Below are 15,948 nucleotides of genomic sequence, written 5' to 3'. Positions count from 1 at the left end.
GATGCCGTGAGATACGAACTGTTGCAGTTCCGTAGGATGCACGCCTGGAAAAGCTGGCTCACTTGCCGCTTTTGTTTGTACAAATATTGTTAGCATTACAACAATAATCGTGCCTCTTGGAAAAGCCATTCACAGTTTGTTGAACTTTTGATGAGTCCGATTCCCCTGACGTCCCTATCCCTATGCTTGTACGCGATCCCTGAAAGCTTTATTTAGCATTGTTTACACTCAAGCGAGCGCTTTGCCCCTGTGTGTGTGTGCTGGCTTATTTATAATTTCATTTAAATGTTTTACTAAATGCTGTGTTTAGTTTCTAATTGTATGCACTTTGATGCCAACGAAATAAACAGAATTGCGCACATGCCAGCAGATTGGAGACCCAATTTTGAGAGTGTGCCACTTTATTCAATAATATGTGGTGGCACCACCCAACGGGCGGTCCCAACACCACAGACCGCAGCCAGCAGCAGCAGGAGCATCAGTAGAACAGTAGCAGCAGCATCATCTCATTATCAGCACCAACGCGCCCCGCGTCGTTGACGTCATAGAGAAATTCTTGGGAAACTAATTTGAGCTTTTCGACAGTTTACAACAGTTTACAGGGCAACGCGCCTGCCCGGAACCGATCGGTCCCGCTATTCAGTTTATTGGGCCAATCATATGATGAATATATTTTTCTTCTCTGTGCCACAGTGGAAAAGCGAATTGTTTGTTTGTGTTAGAGAGCAGCAGCGGATGACGCAGCCTGCAGAAATAATCATCTTCTTATTCTTTTACAATTTTTTTTTGTAATAAATTCGTATTTATGGTAAATTTGGGAAATTTTTCAAATCATTTAGTATAGATATGAATATTCGCCAAAGAGCACAGCTGTGATGATATTCATTTTGTGTATTAATCCATCTGCGCAAAGCCTGTTATTCGCTTTAAATACAGCTTGCCTTATAAATCGTTCTTCATTCCAGTCATAATCGAACATCATTCGCTCTTAAGCACACCCATATGTGGACATGGGGCTTGCCACGGTGCAAGTCACACCCTCAAATTAGGGCGGCCACTTTTTAGTGAATAATGTGCGTATGGAATGGGAACTTGAAGAGAACACAAAACAAACAAATATTACACAGTTTCTTATTTTCTTACTCTCATTTCTTTTTGTAATTTTTTTTTTCGTTTTGTCTTCTTCCACCTTAAGCAAATTAACAGTCGCTTACAGCTGCTACACCTCCTTTCAGCAGCGCGAGTCCAAATGACAGAGCAATAAAGAGCTGAACCGAACCGCACCGAACACCTACGGCATTTCAATCTGTAAATCTGCAGAGCCAGTCCCAAAGGAATCCCGAAATCCTGCACAGCTCTGGATATTTGAGGCGCTCTCTGCGCATGCGCCGCTGCCTTGTTTACACGAAACTCATTAAAATACGCATTTATCATTTGTGTTTTGACTGCGGTTGCGGCTGCGGATGGGGATGGGACTGAGGCTGGGGCTGGGCTCTGTGGTGCGCGTACCACTGTGCTGCAATTTAAATGCGCGCACAAATTATTCTGCCTCATACAAATTTGGCTGGGTTCTCTGCACGCTCGCCCTGGCGAATTTATGCAACCAAATGGGCATATTTCAAGGTCGGCGACAGCCACATCCAAATGCATAAGAGTATGCATGAGTGTGTGTGTGTGTGTGTGTGTGTGTGTGTGTGTAATAATGCAGATCATGCTGGGGCATTTGGGCGCCTGGGGATATGCCCAAAAGAGCGTGTTCTCCATTTCAGATTCACTTTTTCTTTTTTTTTTCCTGCTTTGGCTTGGGCTGGCTCATAATTCAAGTGAAGTCGGCGAACTTTTTGGCCAGCTCCAAGGAATCTGTTCTTTTTTTTTTTGTCGGCGCTTTATTTATTTGAATTTGGAGATTTGGCGGCGTCATCAATCTGGGCAGCCTTCAGGCGTTAAATGCAAAGCGACGGCGCGCAAGAAACTCGGCGACAAATGCGTAGCTGGCTGGAGGAAGGGCGGGGAGCTGCGTGCGGCGATTACGATTAAGAGACCCAAATAAATATGCAGCTTGGCTTGGCTTGGGCTGGGTTCAATGAACCCATACTAACATTTTGGCTAGTGGCTGCGCAAGGGCTCTGCCCTCTGCCGTCAAGAAAAAAGAATAAAAAACCAAACCATTTTAATTTCGGTGCTCGAAATCTTTTTTTTTTTCGGATTCCCATACAAAGGTGGTCTTTATAAATTCTTGCGCAACGTGTCCTTTAGCCTTTTATTATATTTTATCTGCGCTTCGCGGCTTGATGAGTTTTTCAGCCTGTTGCGCTTACCTGTGCTGAACTGTGCTTTATATTTTTTTATTTTTCGATAAATTCTTTCAGGCCACGATCGTACAGAGCATTGCTCAAAGTTTTGGGCGTTCCTTAGCTTTCGTTTTCGCTTGAGCGGAGATCGTTCCTAATTGTTGTCGCACCGTCGTGCTGGGCATATCAGATTCACTTGGCGGTTAGCTATCATATCATGGCATGCCACTGCCCTGGTGTTGGAATCTGTGGATGCTATGCAGCTCATTGCCGCGCTAAACAATGAGCTGCGCGTGATCCAGCACTAAAGCTGTAAGTTCTTCTTCTTCTTGTTTGTGGTGCAACAAAAGTTGCCACGTCATAAATGCTGTGCTTGCCGAACTGGGTCTATTCGACGGCTATTTATTTTAAGTGGCAAACGAAAGTGAAAGCGCGCTTCATGGAATTAATAAACGCCTCTTGGGAAGCGTAAAGTACTACTGCGTGCTTATAAAAACTAAATGGCAAAGCAACTTCCCGAGTCACCGCTGATGACGTCGTCGACAACGTCATTGTTGGCGTCAAGCGAAACCATCAATTAACCCGCTGCCACAGTGCAGCCCACGTGGCCACGCCCACAGGGCTGGCATGTTAAACATGACAAGGCAACGTCTTGGACAAACGGAAGTGCGTGCTTTTTGTGCACAACTCGTACTTACCTTCGTACATCTGCGCATATTGCGGAAAACCTGCTGCCCGGAGCCATTTACAAGCTTCCACTGCTTCAATTTCTGTAAGAGAAACAGAAAGAGAGATAGTGAGTGTGAGAAAGGGTATTAAAATTACGCATACGCCGAGTGGTCGACAGATTATGTTAATTGTAATTAAATTGCTGTGCGAATTCTTGCGCCTGACAAACTTAAATTTGGTTTGCCTGAAACCAATTAAGGCGCGAAATGCGCTTTTACTTAAGTGAAGTGTGTGGTGAGTGTGTGTGTATGTGTGTGTAGTGGTGTGCCATGGCCACTTGATGGATTATGTTGTAAGCTGTCCAAATGATGTCGAAGTTTATATTTATGCGACTGCAAACTTTGACGCTGACTGACGGCGATTTAAATTGTGTTTTTGTTTTGCCCCTCTTGGCTGTTGCGGAGTTACCAACATATTTCGGCTTGCTGCCGTTGACTTGATATGAAAGTAAAAGTTATGAAGAATTTAAGGTGGATGCAAAGGGCTGCAGGGCCAAAGTCAGCTTGTCATTGGCATAATACAAGTCATCTCATCAAACATTTTCTTTTGTTCTGCTTTGTTAATTTGGGTTTGATATAAAATAAAAACATATTCACTGAAGCGCATATAATTAATTTATATCATCGTCGTATGCCGTCACAATCGATACAAATATACATTTATTTATGCACATAATATAGCTGCAGCCAAAGCTAAATCAGTATTTTTTCAGCCACTGCTCAGAAATAGGCAACAATTTCTTTTGTAAGCGGCAAATGAATATATGAATGGCATTTCAGCTCCTTAAAGAGATTTGCTTTGACTCGGCTTGGGGTAGTCGGGATAGTCAATCGAGGCAAGTCAACAGAAGAAGGCAGCTATCCATATCTATGTCTATGAGCTGCCACTTGGGCTGCTATTTTAAATGCTAATCTGTTTGGTGTTTTACATTGCTCGTTGGCTTTCAAAACGAACTCAATTTGAGACACTTCTGCAGCTAAGCCAGGCTGACAACTGATAGCCGGAGGACAAGCGGGTACCTGTACTATTGATTTTTAATCAACTTTGTGAAGCGGGCGAAGCATATAGAGACGACAACATGAAACACTTTCCGGCTGCTTACTGCCAAAGCAGCATTCTATGCGATGCCGACGGGTTGTTCCATAGGGCGAATTATTATTGAATTTTGCAAGCGATTAACTTGCACGATAGTCAGAAGGGGTTGAGTTGAGTTGAGGTAAGGCCAGGCAGGCAGGCAGGCAGCCAGGCAGCCAGGCAAGCTGGCTTGCTTCCTGTGTTCGGGTTTCTCTGGGTTTTTTATATTCAAAAATAGTCACAAACCCTTTGACATGCATTTGAAATAAATTTAGCTAGATATTGTAACTGCTACTTTAGCTAGATATTGTAACTGCTACTTTAGCCCACTTGACACGCCCCAAGCTCAGCGTCTGTCAGTTTCGATTGCAGCAGGAGTATTGTTGGGCAAACTGACCTGCTGGGTCTGTGTAGCCTGGACAACCTTACAATTAGCCATAATACAGCGCTCATAATTACAGAAAGTGGTGCAGGTGGCTATCCAAAAATAGCCCAGCAACAGCTCATTAATTATCCATGCGTATGCAAAGAATAGCTAGCGACAACAACTCTTCTACTAACAAGAGCACCGACAACTACAACAAAAACAATTCTGTCTGAACAATGCGAATCCACTTGAGCGTTATTAAAATTGCGCATTCGCCGCGTTGTCGCTGCTGAGCCACTTGCTCATCCAAAAGCCATTTAAGGTGTGCACATTATTGTTATGGACGCTTGTCAGGGAGGCGTGTGCTACGCAGTTTATTGCGCTAGAGTCAATATTTGTTGTTTTTCCTGGTCGCACAATGTCGCCCACGCAATGGCAATGGGGCGGGACCGAGTACAGAATATACGGGCCCTTTGTTGTCCTTACCGCTCTCCTTGTTCGACTCATTTTCGCCGCTCGTTCGGACATGTTAAAACATTTTAAAGCCAGCCTCGCGCAAATGTATGCAGTTGGCTTTACGTTGGATAATTATTATCCTGTGTGTGCTGGCTGGCGTGGCGCGTTTAAGGGCACCAGCGATTACCTGCGTCTAACGACAAAGCAGTTTTTGATTGTCTAATTAAAAATAAACCTAAGCCAGAATGACCTTAAGTTAAACCACAAACTATAAAATGAGGACAACTTTTGGTTGAAAATAGTTGTATATGGTTGGTTAATTGTGAAAAAGTTTCAAAATGTCAAACTGGAATGTAGTCTCAACTCTTTAACTAAATTTTTAAAAGCGAGTTCACATTTTCGCTTGCCATTTCGAAAGTTTTAACGGATTTTTCATAACAAATAGCAAAAAACTATTTAAATGTTAAAACTTGGAAAGGTCCAAGGACAACTAAATGGGGGATTCCTGGAATCGTAGCTTTGAGTGCAGAAGCAGTTCTCGAATCATATCCGCACAGCTTGCTCCCTGTTTATTGCCATTTGCTCATAACGATTAAAATTCAAAGTATTCTCGTGTTTATTAAATCGCTTTAGTAAGTGCTTAGCTGTAAACTACATAGACAAGCCTGTATGCAGTGCTCTTTGCTGTGAGTACGTCATTGAAAAGCGGGTAGCCTTAACACAATTGCTGCGTCAAGGATATGCTGCTGCGAGGTCTGTTACTGGCTGACGGCTTCCTGTTCAGTTTGTGTGGGATTTGTGTGTGCTAGTGACATGCTTTGTCTTTACGCGTGCTCCAAAAAAAGTTAAATGAACCAAGCACACAAAACATAAACACACGCGCACAAACACATACTAAAGCATACAACACAACACGCATTGCATGCAAATGACACACGCTTCCGATTATGGCGAGCAGTTTACATACTCACAACCGGGCTAAAAACTTGCTTCGCTTTGGTATTTTTCAGTGGCTCCACTGAACCGCAATCCACTTTTGAACGCATGTGCCTAGCTGTTTTTGCCACACTGTTGGCTGTTGTTGCACGTGGCATGTGGCACGTGGCACGTGGCGTATACATAACAAAAAGGCCAAAGCGTTCGCTTTTGATTTGTTTATTAGAATATTGCGCAAAAGTTTAAAATTTATCTAACTTTTTTTAAGTGTCTTACGGCTGCGTTAAAAGCCTTTTCAAAAAATTGACCTTTCGTAAATTTCATTTGGTGGTAAATTGATTTTCCAGCCCGAACACTAATTGCAAATTAATTGAGTTAAACCTTGCTTGTTGCGGCTGCCTACGGCATTTTGTAGCATTTTATTATTGCAGGCATTGTAAACATTATTCAGCAAAAATTATGTACAAATTTTTGCCGCTAAATGCTCGCCGCCTGCCTTTCGTTTAGTCGTTTATGCTGATATTTGAAAGCTAATTGAATGGCCCCAGGAGCAGCAGTTATGTCCAATTTTTGCTATTATGATCAAATCAGTCAATGATTTTTACATATATGCGCATGTAATATATTCGTTTATGCAAAATGGTAAAAATACTTCCTCTAAATGCAAAATGTGCAATTATCGAATGAATTCGCTTTGTTGTAGGTGTTTGCTATTAATTAATTGCTTTGCACAGTGCCGTTGATGGTCGTTGGGAAAACACGGCCGCACACAAGCAACTAACAAATCTTTGTCTAAGACGCAGATCAAACACTTAAATGTCATTTGCAACATAAATTTTACTCAAAACTGACATCAACTGACGCATGCAACACAGCGCTGTTGCCTTGCATTGGGATTAGCCACTAAGGCAAAAAAGCTTTGCAATTTTTAATTAATTACAAAAATCTTGACAAATATAAACAAAAGACCAGAAGTACATAAGGAAAAACACACTTTCTAAAGCTTCCTTAACCAGAAAGCGTTTTTCAAATTGAGTTCTTAAACAGCTTAAACAACACACAAAAATAACAATCTGTGTTATAAATATAGAAAGAGAATATAGAATGAGAGTTGGGGGCTATATGCACGCATTTCCTCTTCACTGGCCATGCAAAAGGCTCATTCCGCCGGCCAGCTAAGGATCAAGTTATTTATAAATATTGTGCACAAGGTACAATGGAAGCTGTTGTCCTACAGACCGTACGCGTGCCGGTGCCCGTGGACGAGTTGCGTCCAGAGAGTGGGTGCAACAAGTGGCAGGCTGTCAGTTAAATTTACCGGAAACTTGACGATGAGCTACGCGGCCAAAGGCTTGACTTGAAATTAGCTCGAAGCACGCATCAAAGCGGCTTATCCATGGCTACTGCCAACATCTTTAGATTCTGTATCCAAGTTAAGTCTTCTGCCTTCCCCTGCTACCCCACCTGGCCTGCTTTGGTATCTTCCTCCAGAAATAACAGATCATTGAGCTTTTAATGTGTTTTTAATGTCAGCGTATTATACGCCGCATATTTCCTGCTGAGCTGTCGAGCAGGCGGTCGTCCACCCCTGCCACCCCGCCACTCCCCGGCTATCAATTCCGCCCGCATACAATAAAAATAATTCAGCCAACTTTCTGTTGTTTTGCTACCAAAAATGAATACACAAAAAAAAAAAAAAAAAACAAAAGCACACAGCGCGGACAGACAAAAATGTTCGCATATAAAAATAATTACATTTGAAAAGAAACGGAAAATAAAATATAAAAAAAAAGAAAACACAAAACCTGGCAAATCAGCAAAAGAGGCGTACAGCACGGGCAACCGGCGGAAAATTTATGCGTTTTATTGTTATAATACGAAATGGGTTAAGGAAAATCCATTTAAATTAAACACCAGCTTCAACGCTGCTGCGAACCGATTGTGAAAAACAACTTCGAAAGGGTAGAGATCATTTACATAATGCTGCTCTTGACAATCAAGAAAACATGTTTTGGTGGGTGCTCAGCTATATATCCTGTGCTCAATTAAAAAGCGTTTAAATTGGTTTAAATAAGTCTGCTGAAATCATTTTTTAACAGGAGAAGAAAATGTCGCGAAACTAGAAGCAATATACATTCATGATCAGCATACCGTATATTGACGAGCCGATGTGGCCAAGTTCAAGTGAATGCTCAGTCCTTAGACCTGGCTTCAATTACGTTTAAATCAATCTTGACAAGTGACTATACATATATTGCTTAAAACTGTATCATGGAGACAGTGTACTTGATAGAAGATACGATTAATTCTCTTCCGGTCTGACCTGCCAATTCCACCTGAGACAGATCATGCGGAATTCGGGCCACATTCACAGAAAACGACATCGAACTGTTTTTGCAGCCGAATGCTTGTACAACATCACGGAATACGTTTGAGGGGCGCGAGCTATGGAGGCAGGTGCTCATTACTTATTTTCTTTTTGCGGCTTATTTTTACTTATACTGGACGGTATATGTACTCGTATACTATGCACATATTAATTGTATAATAATTTTTTCCATTTATTACTACATGCAAACAATTTTCTTTATTTAAATGAATTGCCTCGCTTGACTGGCACGCAATTTCACTTGGGTGTAAAAAAAGCGAAATCGTAGCGCAAATGATGATGGGGTTTTGAGTACGAGTAGCCATAGCACTGGGACAGACTGCCAAACTGACTGACGGACAAACCGACTGACTGACTGACAAGCTGACTGACATACTGACTGAACTGACTGACAGATGTGGCCAGCTGTGGAGCAAATGCAAATGACAGACTGGCCATATCTTGCGCATGATATGGCAGCAACTTGTTGCAGCATGTGCCCTATTACATTTTCCTATGCCACTTCCATAGACACAGACATAGACAAAGATATCGCTTAATAATGCAATGAATAATTCGATTAAATTGTGCGCGTTGCGGCGGCGATTGATATGTACAGGCTGTGCTGGTGCGGTCCAGCTGAAAATAGCCACACTTGGCTCCTAAAATAGTTGGCGGGGTACCCTCTTAATGGGGTGTGGAAAAACAATAAACAGCAAGCGGCACGCGTCCATACACAGTCGTAGTATTCCTTCTTCTTTTTATTTTGGCTTGTTTTGTTCTGTTTTGTATATAACCGTATATACGAGTTCAAATTTAATAATTTTTGCCCTTGGGCTTGAGTGGAAATGTTTTTGTGCTTGCGATCGTTCAAATTGCTCACCTGCGATTTTGCGCTCGCGCATTTTTCGCCACAACGCCTCGGCCTTGCGTTTGGGCCAGTTCTCAAACTTCTGGGAGAAGCTCCTAAAGAACTTGTACTCCCGTATAGATACAGACATGCGGCGTTGCATTCTGGCTAATGTTGGCAGAGCCGTTTTGCCGTTTGTCACCGTTTGCTAACGAGTTACACGAATTAAGTAATTGGCAGCAGTTAAACTGCCTAAAGTTACGCCTATGTGTGGGTGTAAAACGCTAAAGAAAACTTCTGAAATCAATCACATTCTGCATGCAAACGCTTACGCACTGTGTACACTGCACTGCACAGCACAATTTTGGTTTTCTTTGAATTACCGTCAGACCGTTACACCTTTAAACCGTTTAACAGTAATTGAGTCGCTGGCGTCGACGCGTTCCCGTTGCCTGCCCCAGACTCGATGCGGCCACGAATGCGTCTACCGTGCACGGCGCCTGTAAGAGCACTAATAATTTTGCCCGCGCGCCAAGCAAAATGGCCGAGCCGAGCCGAGCAGTGTCCGTGCCGTGCCCGACCCGACGCCAGCCAGCCGAGCCGAAATGCTAAGCAAGTGAGCAACGGGGCGTATGAGCAATGTTGCTGCTTGTCTGGCTGCCTGTGTGCGATGGCTGCTGCTGCTGCTGCTGCTGCCGCTGCCTATACTTGTTCCTTGTGATGGCTGCTGGTGCTACTTGTGATTCGCTAGCCATGGAGATCTATCAGTGCCACAATCTTTTATTATTATTATTATTCTTTGTGTGTGTTTTTCTTTGTTTGAAAAAAAAAAACATGGTTTGCGGCCCTTGGCTCTTGCGAACCAAACAAATAAATAAATAAATGAATAACTGCTGTCATGATGTTTATTGTTGATGCTGCTTATTTCATTTCAATGTTCATTAAAAGGACTCACACCCAATACAGTTTCTATAGACTCTGACAGCTTTTGTTTTATGTAGTTGTTTTTTTTTTTTGTGGCCTCATACATATATGAATTGTGAGATGGGCTGTGAAAGTTTCCAGTCGATGGCCAACTGCACCTGTTGCTCATTCGATAGGCGGCGAAAAGGGGCGGGGCGCTTGTTGCTTTTGTGGCCGTTGGCATAGTTAGCCGCTGAAGGTCAAACTTTTCTATTATTTTTTTATGATTTCTGCGCAATGAAGCATTGAAATATTTATATAAAAACTTTGAGCGCGTTTAATTAAGTGCATTCCGCAATACTGACTTTGATTGGCTTCCACTGAACTGGTTAATAACTCAAACAGCAAATTACTATTGAAATCATAGCCAATCACAGAAGTCATTTTTCCTATTAATTGCATTTCATGGGGGGTGTGACAAGGCGCGTAAGATAAACACGACATTGACACATGCTCACAGCTCAGCGCGAAATACATATATGAAGATGTATGCATTTCCATGCTGGCGCGAATCTATGTATATCTCAAAGTACTTATTTACTCAGACGATGAGCAAGATAAATAAAAATAAAATAAATGCTGGTAATTTGTATTTGTGCAATATCTGATATAAATCATGAAATACTGCGTGTTAATCATTTCAAAAAAATAAACAACAATAAAAGCAACAACAGAAGCGCCAGCTACTTGTGGTGCCAGCTTCCGTTATGCAATGACAGCCACAACAAAAGGCAGCAGCAGCCCAGCCTCAATCCCAATTCTCATGCCCATGCCCATGCCCATACACAAGCCCAAGTCCATATCCCAGCCTCTGCCTCAGCCACAGCCCTGAGCATATAATAAATGGAATGAGTGTCAAGTCGAAATGACCAAATGGCCATAATGCGATACATGCAATATAAATACAAGTGATGCTAAAGGCCAAGCCACGACATTGGCACGCTAAGCTAACAGCTTGTTCTCGCATGACCTTTGCATGCGGCCAATGCAGACGTCACTCTAATGACGTCACACGAAAGGCAAATAAAAACGCGTGCAGATAATCGGGCAAAAAAGCGCTTTATATGCTGGCGCCTCTGACGTCATCGTTGGATGCTGCTCCTGCTGTTGTCGTTGGTTCAATCCAAGCTGAAAATGACTCGAAATTGAAAGAGGGCCTCGCCAATCTATTGAACGCTTCGAGAGACGGTTGACTGAGAGCACTTTGCTGTTGATTCAATTTTAGTTCATTTATATGCCAGCTTTGGTATAAAAGGAGCCACCCACCCAACCATCGCCATTCACAATGCAGATGAAATTGGATGTGTGCATGTGCGTGTGCGTGTGGTATTTATGTGTTGGCCAGCAGCCGCACACACAATGACAGATTGACAGTCATTTTTGGTCCGCCATTTGTGTTGAAGTGTTGACGGAAGTGTTGGAAATTGGCAAAAGAGCTGCGGCTGCCCGCCCCTTGCTGCTCTGTTATTGTTGTTGTTTTTGTTGCTAGCGTTGGTGTTGGCCAAAGAACATGAAAGTAATTTAAATGACAGCTACCCCCGCCTTTAAGCTGTCGCAATGGGCTGCTGCCATTGATTGCCTTCAATTGTTTGCTGCTAAAATCAAATTATGCCAGCTGAATGAAAACGAAAGTTCAGACGGACGCAAAGGGTGGGCTAGTAGGGCACATATTTAAGACTGATATATGAACGTGCTTCTAGAGAAATATCTGACCATAATTATAGAAATTATGAAATGCAGTCTCACTGTTATTATAAACCACTCACGCTTAATAACATGCCACTAATTGGCTGGCAGGACCACCAGCGCATCAAATCAACAAGCCTCCCAACATGATGGCTGTTGCCTTTTTCTCGGCCTCGGCCTCCGGCTTGATCTTGGTCTCGGCCAGGCCATTTAAATAACTCATTTAGTGCACAGATACGTTTAAAGCTAAACAAAAACTCGTTGCTAGCCACTCACCTGCTAAATAGCGGTCACTCTGCGAACGAGAATAGCGCAGCGTCTGTGGGGTAGATGAGGAAAAGAAAAAAAAAGAACATATTAATGTCTGTTGATCAAGTTTGCGCGAGGGCTGCTCAGCTTATATCGAGTGCACAATGTGGATCAGGTTAATTTGTCAGTCAGAATATAGTTTACAATGCACATACATCTAGTTAATAATTAAGTAATTGGTTTGTGTTACGCTATGTAATGACTGTTAAGGTCAATAAACAGTCCCTAATTATAGTACAACTTTATATTGAATCAATATGAATGAATCTCAGACATTATTAAATAGATTTGTCATTAACTTTCATAAATTCAGTAAATTTCTATATTAAACCAATTAAAAAATGTCCTTCATTTAGAAATTCTCAACTCGTGCATAAACTGTTTGCTACATAAACTTATTCTTAAATTTTCTATTTATTTAAATTTAAATTTAAATACATTTTTTATTTATGTCAGCCCTCGATACTAACCAAATGCTGTGCGGCAAAGTCGTCGCAGCGTCGACTCCGCTCACGCTCCTTAAGCAGAAGCGGTGCCGAGTTGGACTTGGTGGTCAGTTCCTGAATGCCGCCGGTGTCGCTGTGCAACGAGGCGCTGCTGGGCGAGGGTAGCTCCACAAAGTGATGTAAATGCGTGACCGTCGTGGCCGTGGGCGAGAGCAGCGACTGGAAGGGTTCCTGGCGCAGCGCCAACGACAGCTGAGCGCGTTCCTTATGATTGTGGCGTGGCAGCAGCTTGCGTGGCTGCAGCAGTAGTTGATGCTGCTGCTGATGATGATCCAGCGAGAGACTGCGCTGACTGCGGCGCGCCACACAAGGCAACGGCATCATGATGGGCGGTGCAGCGCTGTATTTGCGACGCAGCACAACTGGCGTAGCAATGGAGGCAGTGCCACCACTGGCACTGCTCGCATCGCCGTCGGTGCAGTCGCAGTCGCAGTAATGCTGCGCCAGCTCGAACTCATCCTGGCACTCATCATACTCGGCGGCAGCTGCTTTGTTCGGCAACTCTTTGACCGCCTGCTCATCCAGCATGTCGTCCTGGGACTCGTTGGCCGCTTCGCCACCACTGCCGCACAGGCTGAGCACTTCAAGCAGATCGGGATCGTCCGAGGAGGCCACGGAGCCGCTCTTTTGGAATTTCATTTTGCGTAGCGCCTCCAGGCTGCTTACGGACTCATTGTCGGGCGCACTGCCTCCCGTCCTATGGTGGTGGTGCGAATGATGATGCTGCAAATGGTGGCTCTTCCAGTATGACATGTCCTTGGGCGGGGTGGCCGTGCCAATGCCGCTCTCATTATTGTCGTTGTCCAGTCCAGAGGAGTCGAGCGATATGCCGGACTTGCCGGAGCTGAGCACACCGGCAGCCTCCTCGCAGGCCGAAGACGACGAAGTGGAGCTGCGGGCGGTCGGGAAAGTTGACAAATTAATATTGAACATATTTGTAATGACTTCATTGGTTACTCACTTGTTGTCTTCATCGACGGCGCCAACGCTGCGCAGTATGGACTCCTCTGAAGTCCATATTGTTGAGGTGGAGCCTTTTTTGGTCACATCCACCAGATAGCCAGGCGTGGCGGCGCCTTTCGCCGAGGTCAGCTGCGTTCCACTTGCTGCTGCTGTTGTGGCTGCTGCCCCTGTTGCTCCTCCTGCCTTTACTGGTGGCGGGGTTATAGCATTTCTGTTCGTCAACGTTGGCGACGTCGCGGCTGCTGCATGATTAATGCCCACCCGTTTTGGCATGGACATGGAAGCCGTTTCCATGTCCAAGCCGCTGAATTGACGCTGTCGCCTAGATTTCAAATCGTCCACGGTGGTCGCAGTGGTTGCTGCACTTGTTGCCGCCGTACGCTCTTCGATTTTCAATGCACTTTGGAAATTTGTCAGCTTATGAGTTGCTGACATCGCTGCCGCCGTTGATGTCTCTGCATGGCCATTAAATGGGGACAGCGCCAGACTCTTGCGTTGACTCTGCTCAACCGCCGCCGCTCTGGGTGTTGTGGCATGGCCGCCCGGCGCCGAAAGCGTCCGCATGTAGGCAACGTTCGGCTTGGCGGCCACCTCGCTGCGTCCGCAATCAAGGTTAAACGATTGCAGTGGAATGGTTGCCTGCAAGAGAGAGCCAAGAAGGGAAGCAACGAATTAAAATATAGTCAGTCAGGTTTAATATAGAAAAGTCGACACAACACAGCGCTGACAGATTCGAGGGGCCGCAACCTCCACCTTAAGACGAAGGACCTTGAATGCATAATGAGGCTCAGGCTGGAGACCGCAGACGGGAGAACCTGGAGCTGGTGCCTGGACCAACGTGTTTTCACGTTTTTAGCATGCCAGAAGACAGCATGCGCACAAAAACAATGCCAAAGGAAATATCAATGGCATTTTTGAGCGTTGTCAAGTGGCTGCGGCCAAGTACGTATACAATCAGAATTCGTATTTTATGCAAATGGCAAAAGAAGCTGCGCTGCGAGTTAGTTTTCTGTGAAATCTGCTAAAAGCCATTTCAAGTGGCCGACGCGCAAAAGTCCCCTTTTAACCAGTTTTTTATAGTGTACAAAGAATTTGCTATTGTTGTGGCTTATGATTTATATGCCGCAGCTGATAGCAGGCAGCCTTCCACGAACTATGCAGAGTATCCACTGTAGTCAGCAACCAGTCACCTGTACCTGTCACTGGTCGTTTGCTGGCCAAAAGGGGTGGTGACCGTGGTGCATTCGTTAAGTTGGTTATGTCAATTCGATTTACAAGCCTTTGGCAAGCGATTGACAATTTGCTTTTTGCTTAGCTGCGAGCGCAGGCGACAGCCAGCGAAAAATTCATTTTAAAAAGCAGCAACAGGCGGAAATTGATTTAAATGATTTATTGGCAGCAAAAAAAAAAAAAAAAACGCCTGGCGAGTGCATGTTTGTGTGTGTATGTGCATGGCTTAAAGCATCAATGTGTGATAAAAAAAAATGCTCTACAGCAGGTTGTTGTTTTTGTTGCTGCTGTGGCTGATGCTGACGCGAGCAATCTCAGCTCCTTGGGGGCTTGCGGCCGAAACTGTAACAGCAGTAAAACGGCTAACGAGCCTGGCGAAACTGTAACAGCAATATGAAGGGTGAACACAGAGGATTGGCGGAGAATGAAAAACGAAATTTAGTATACATGACCGTCAAGCGTTTTGTTCTGGCTCTTGCGCCTTGATATGGCTGCTAAGCCCGAATGAAAGCATTGTATAGACATATCTTGCAGTCATGCAAATACGATTTGCGAACTAAAAGGTTTTGTAAGCCGAGTGATCATAGTCAGTCTTGCAATATCTTTAGTTAAGACTAATATACATCCAGCCATTCAATAGGAATAATTGTGTGCCGATTAACCAACATTGACATTGCTTGTACGAGGATATATTTACTCAGGGCAGACGTCTATCCAAATATGGCATACCCATAATGTGATTATTTGCGCACAGGATGCGGTCAGCAAGCCTGGCCACGAGGAGCATGAGTGCAAGTATATCCTTGGGGAATATGGCAAGCCAATGCAACTGCGCCTGTTCCAGATGCGGCAATCAAATTTGTAATGCATTATGGAGCAGCTAACCGATTGCAGTCTGTGTACAACAGCTTCTATGAATTATTAATAAAGGCTCGATATCATTGTCGATGCCGATACCAATACCCAATGGCATGGCGTACGGGCCAACTGCGTGTTAATGAGCCGCCAACTCTCGCTGGCGACGCATTAATTGGGCGGCCATCCGCCACGTCTTTTATGGGCATCCACACATGACTATGTACAGCCATCGTGCGCCAGGCCCCGGCTCCAGTTCCGAATAGTAGATCGAAAATTTATCATACGATTGCACTAATAAAACTTTTACATTTTATGGCTATTTATTGATGCAGTGAGTCTGTCAGTCGCTCGTTCTATTAATT

At 44.1% G+C, this 15,948-nt stretch overlaps 1 protein-coding gene across 4 annotated transcripts in view; it reads right to left on the bottom strand.

Moving 5' to 3' along the window:
- LOC115771699 (rho GTPase-activating protein 7) overlaps nucleotides 1–15,948 on the bottom strand; it is a 93,189-nt gene that overhangs the window by 4,679 nt on the left and 72,562 nt on the right. For 3 of the 4 annotated variants that reach the window (XM_030717517.1, XM_030717516.1, XM_030717519.1), the window contains 4 exons: nucleotides 13,497–14,137; nucleotides 12,500–13,427; nucleotides 11,997–12,039; nucleotides 2,990–3,061 (listed from right to left, as the gene is read on the bottom strand). In XM_030717517.1, the coding sequence (XP_030573377.1) occupies nucleotides 2,990–3,061; nucleotides 11,997–12,039; nucleotides 12,500–13,427; nucleotides 13,497–14,137 (1,684 nt within the window). Of the gene's footprint in view, nucleotides 1–2,989; nucleotides 3,062–9,104; nucleotides 9,250–11,996; nucleotides 12,040–12,499; nucleotides 13,428–13,496; nucleotides 14,138–15,948 lie in introns of those variants that run through there. The other variant, XM_030717520.1, reaches the window with a different exon arrangement.

Source organism: Drosophila novamexicana, unplaced genomic scaffold (genome assembly GCF_003285875.2).
Source record: "Drosophila novamexicana strain 15010-1031.04,08,12 unplaced genomic scaffold, DnovRS2.1 tig00000108-arrow-pilon, whole genome shotgun sequence".
Taxonomy (NCBI): Eukaryota; Metazoa; Arthropoda; class Insecta; order Diptera; family Drosophilidae; genus Drosophila; species Drosophila novamexicana.
This window is presented reverse-complemented; position numbering and strand designations above follow the sequence as displayed.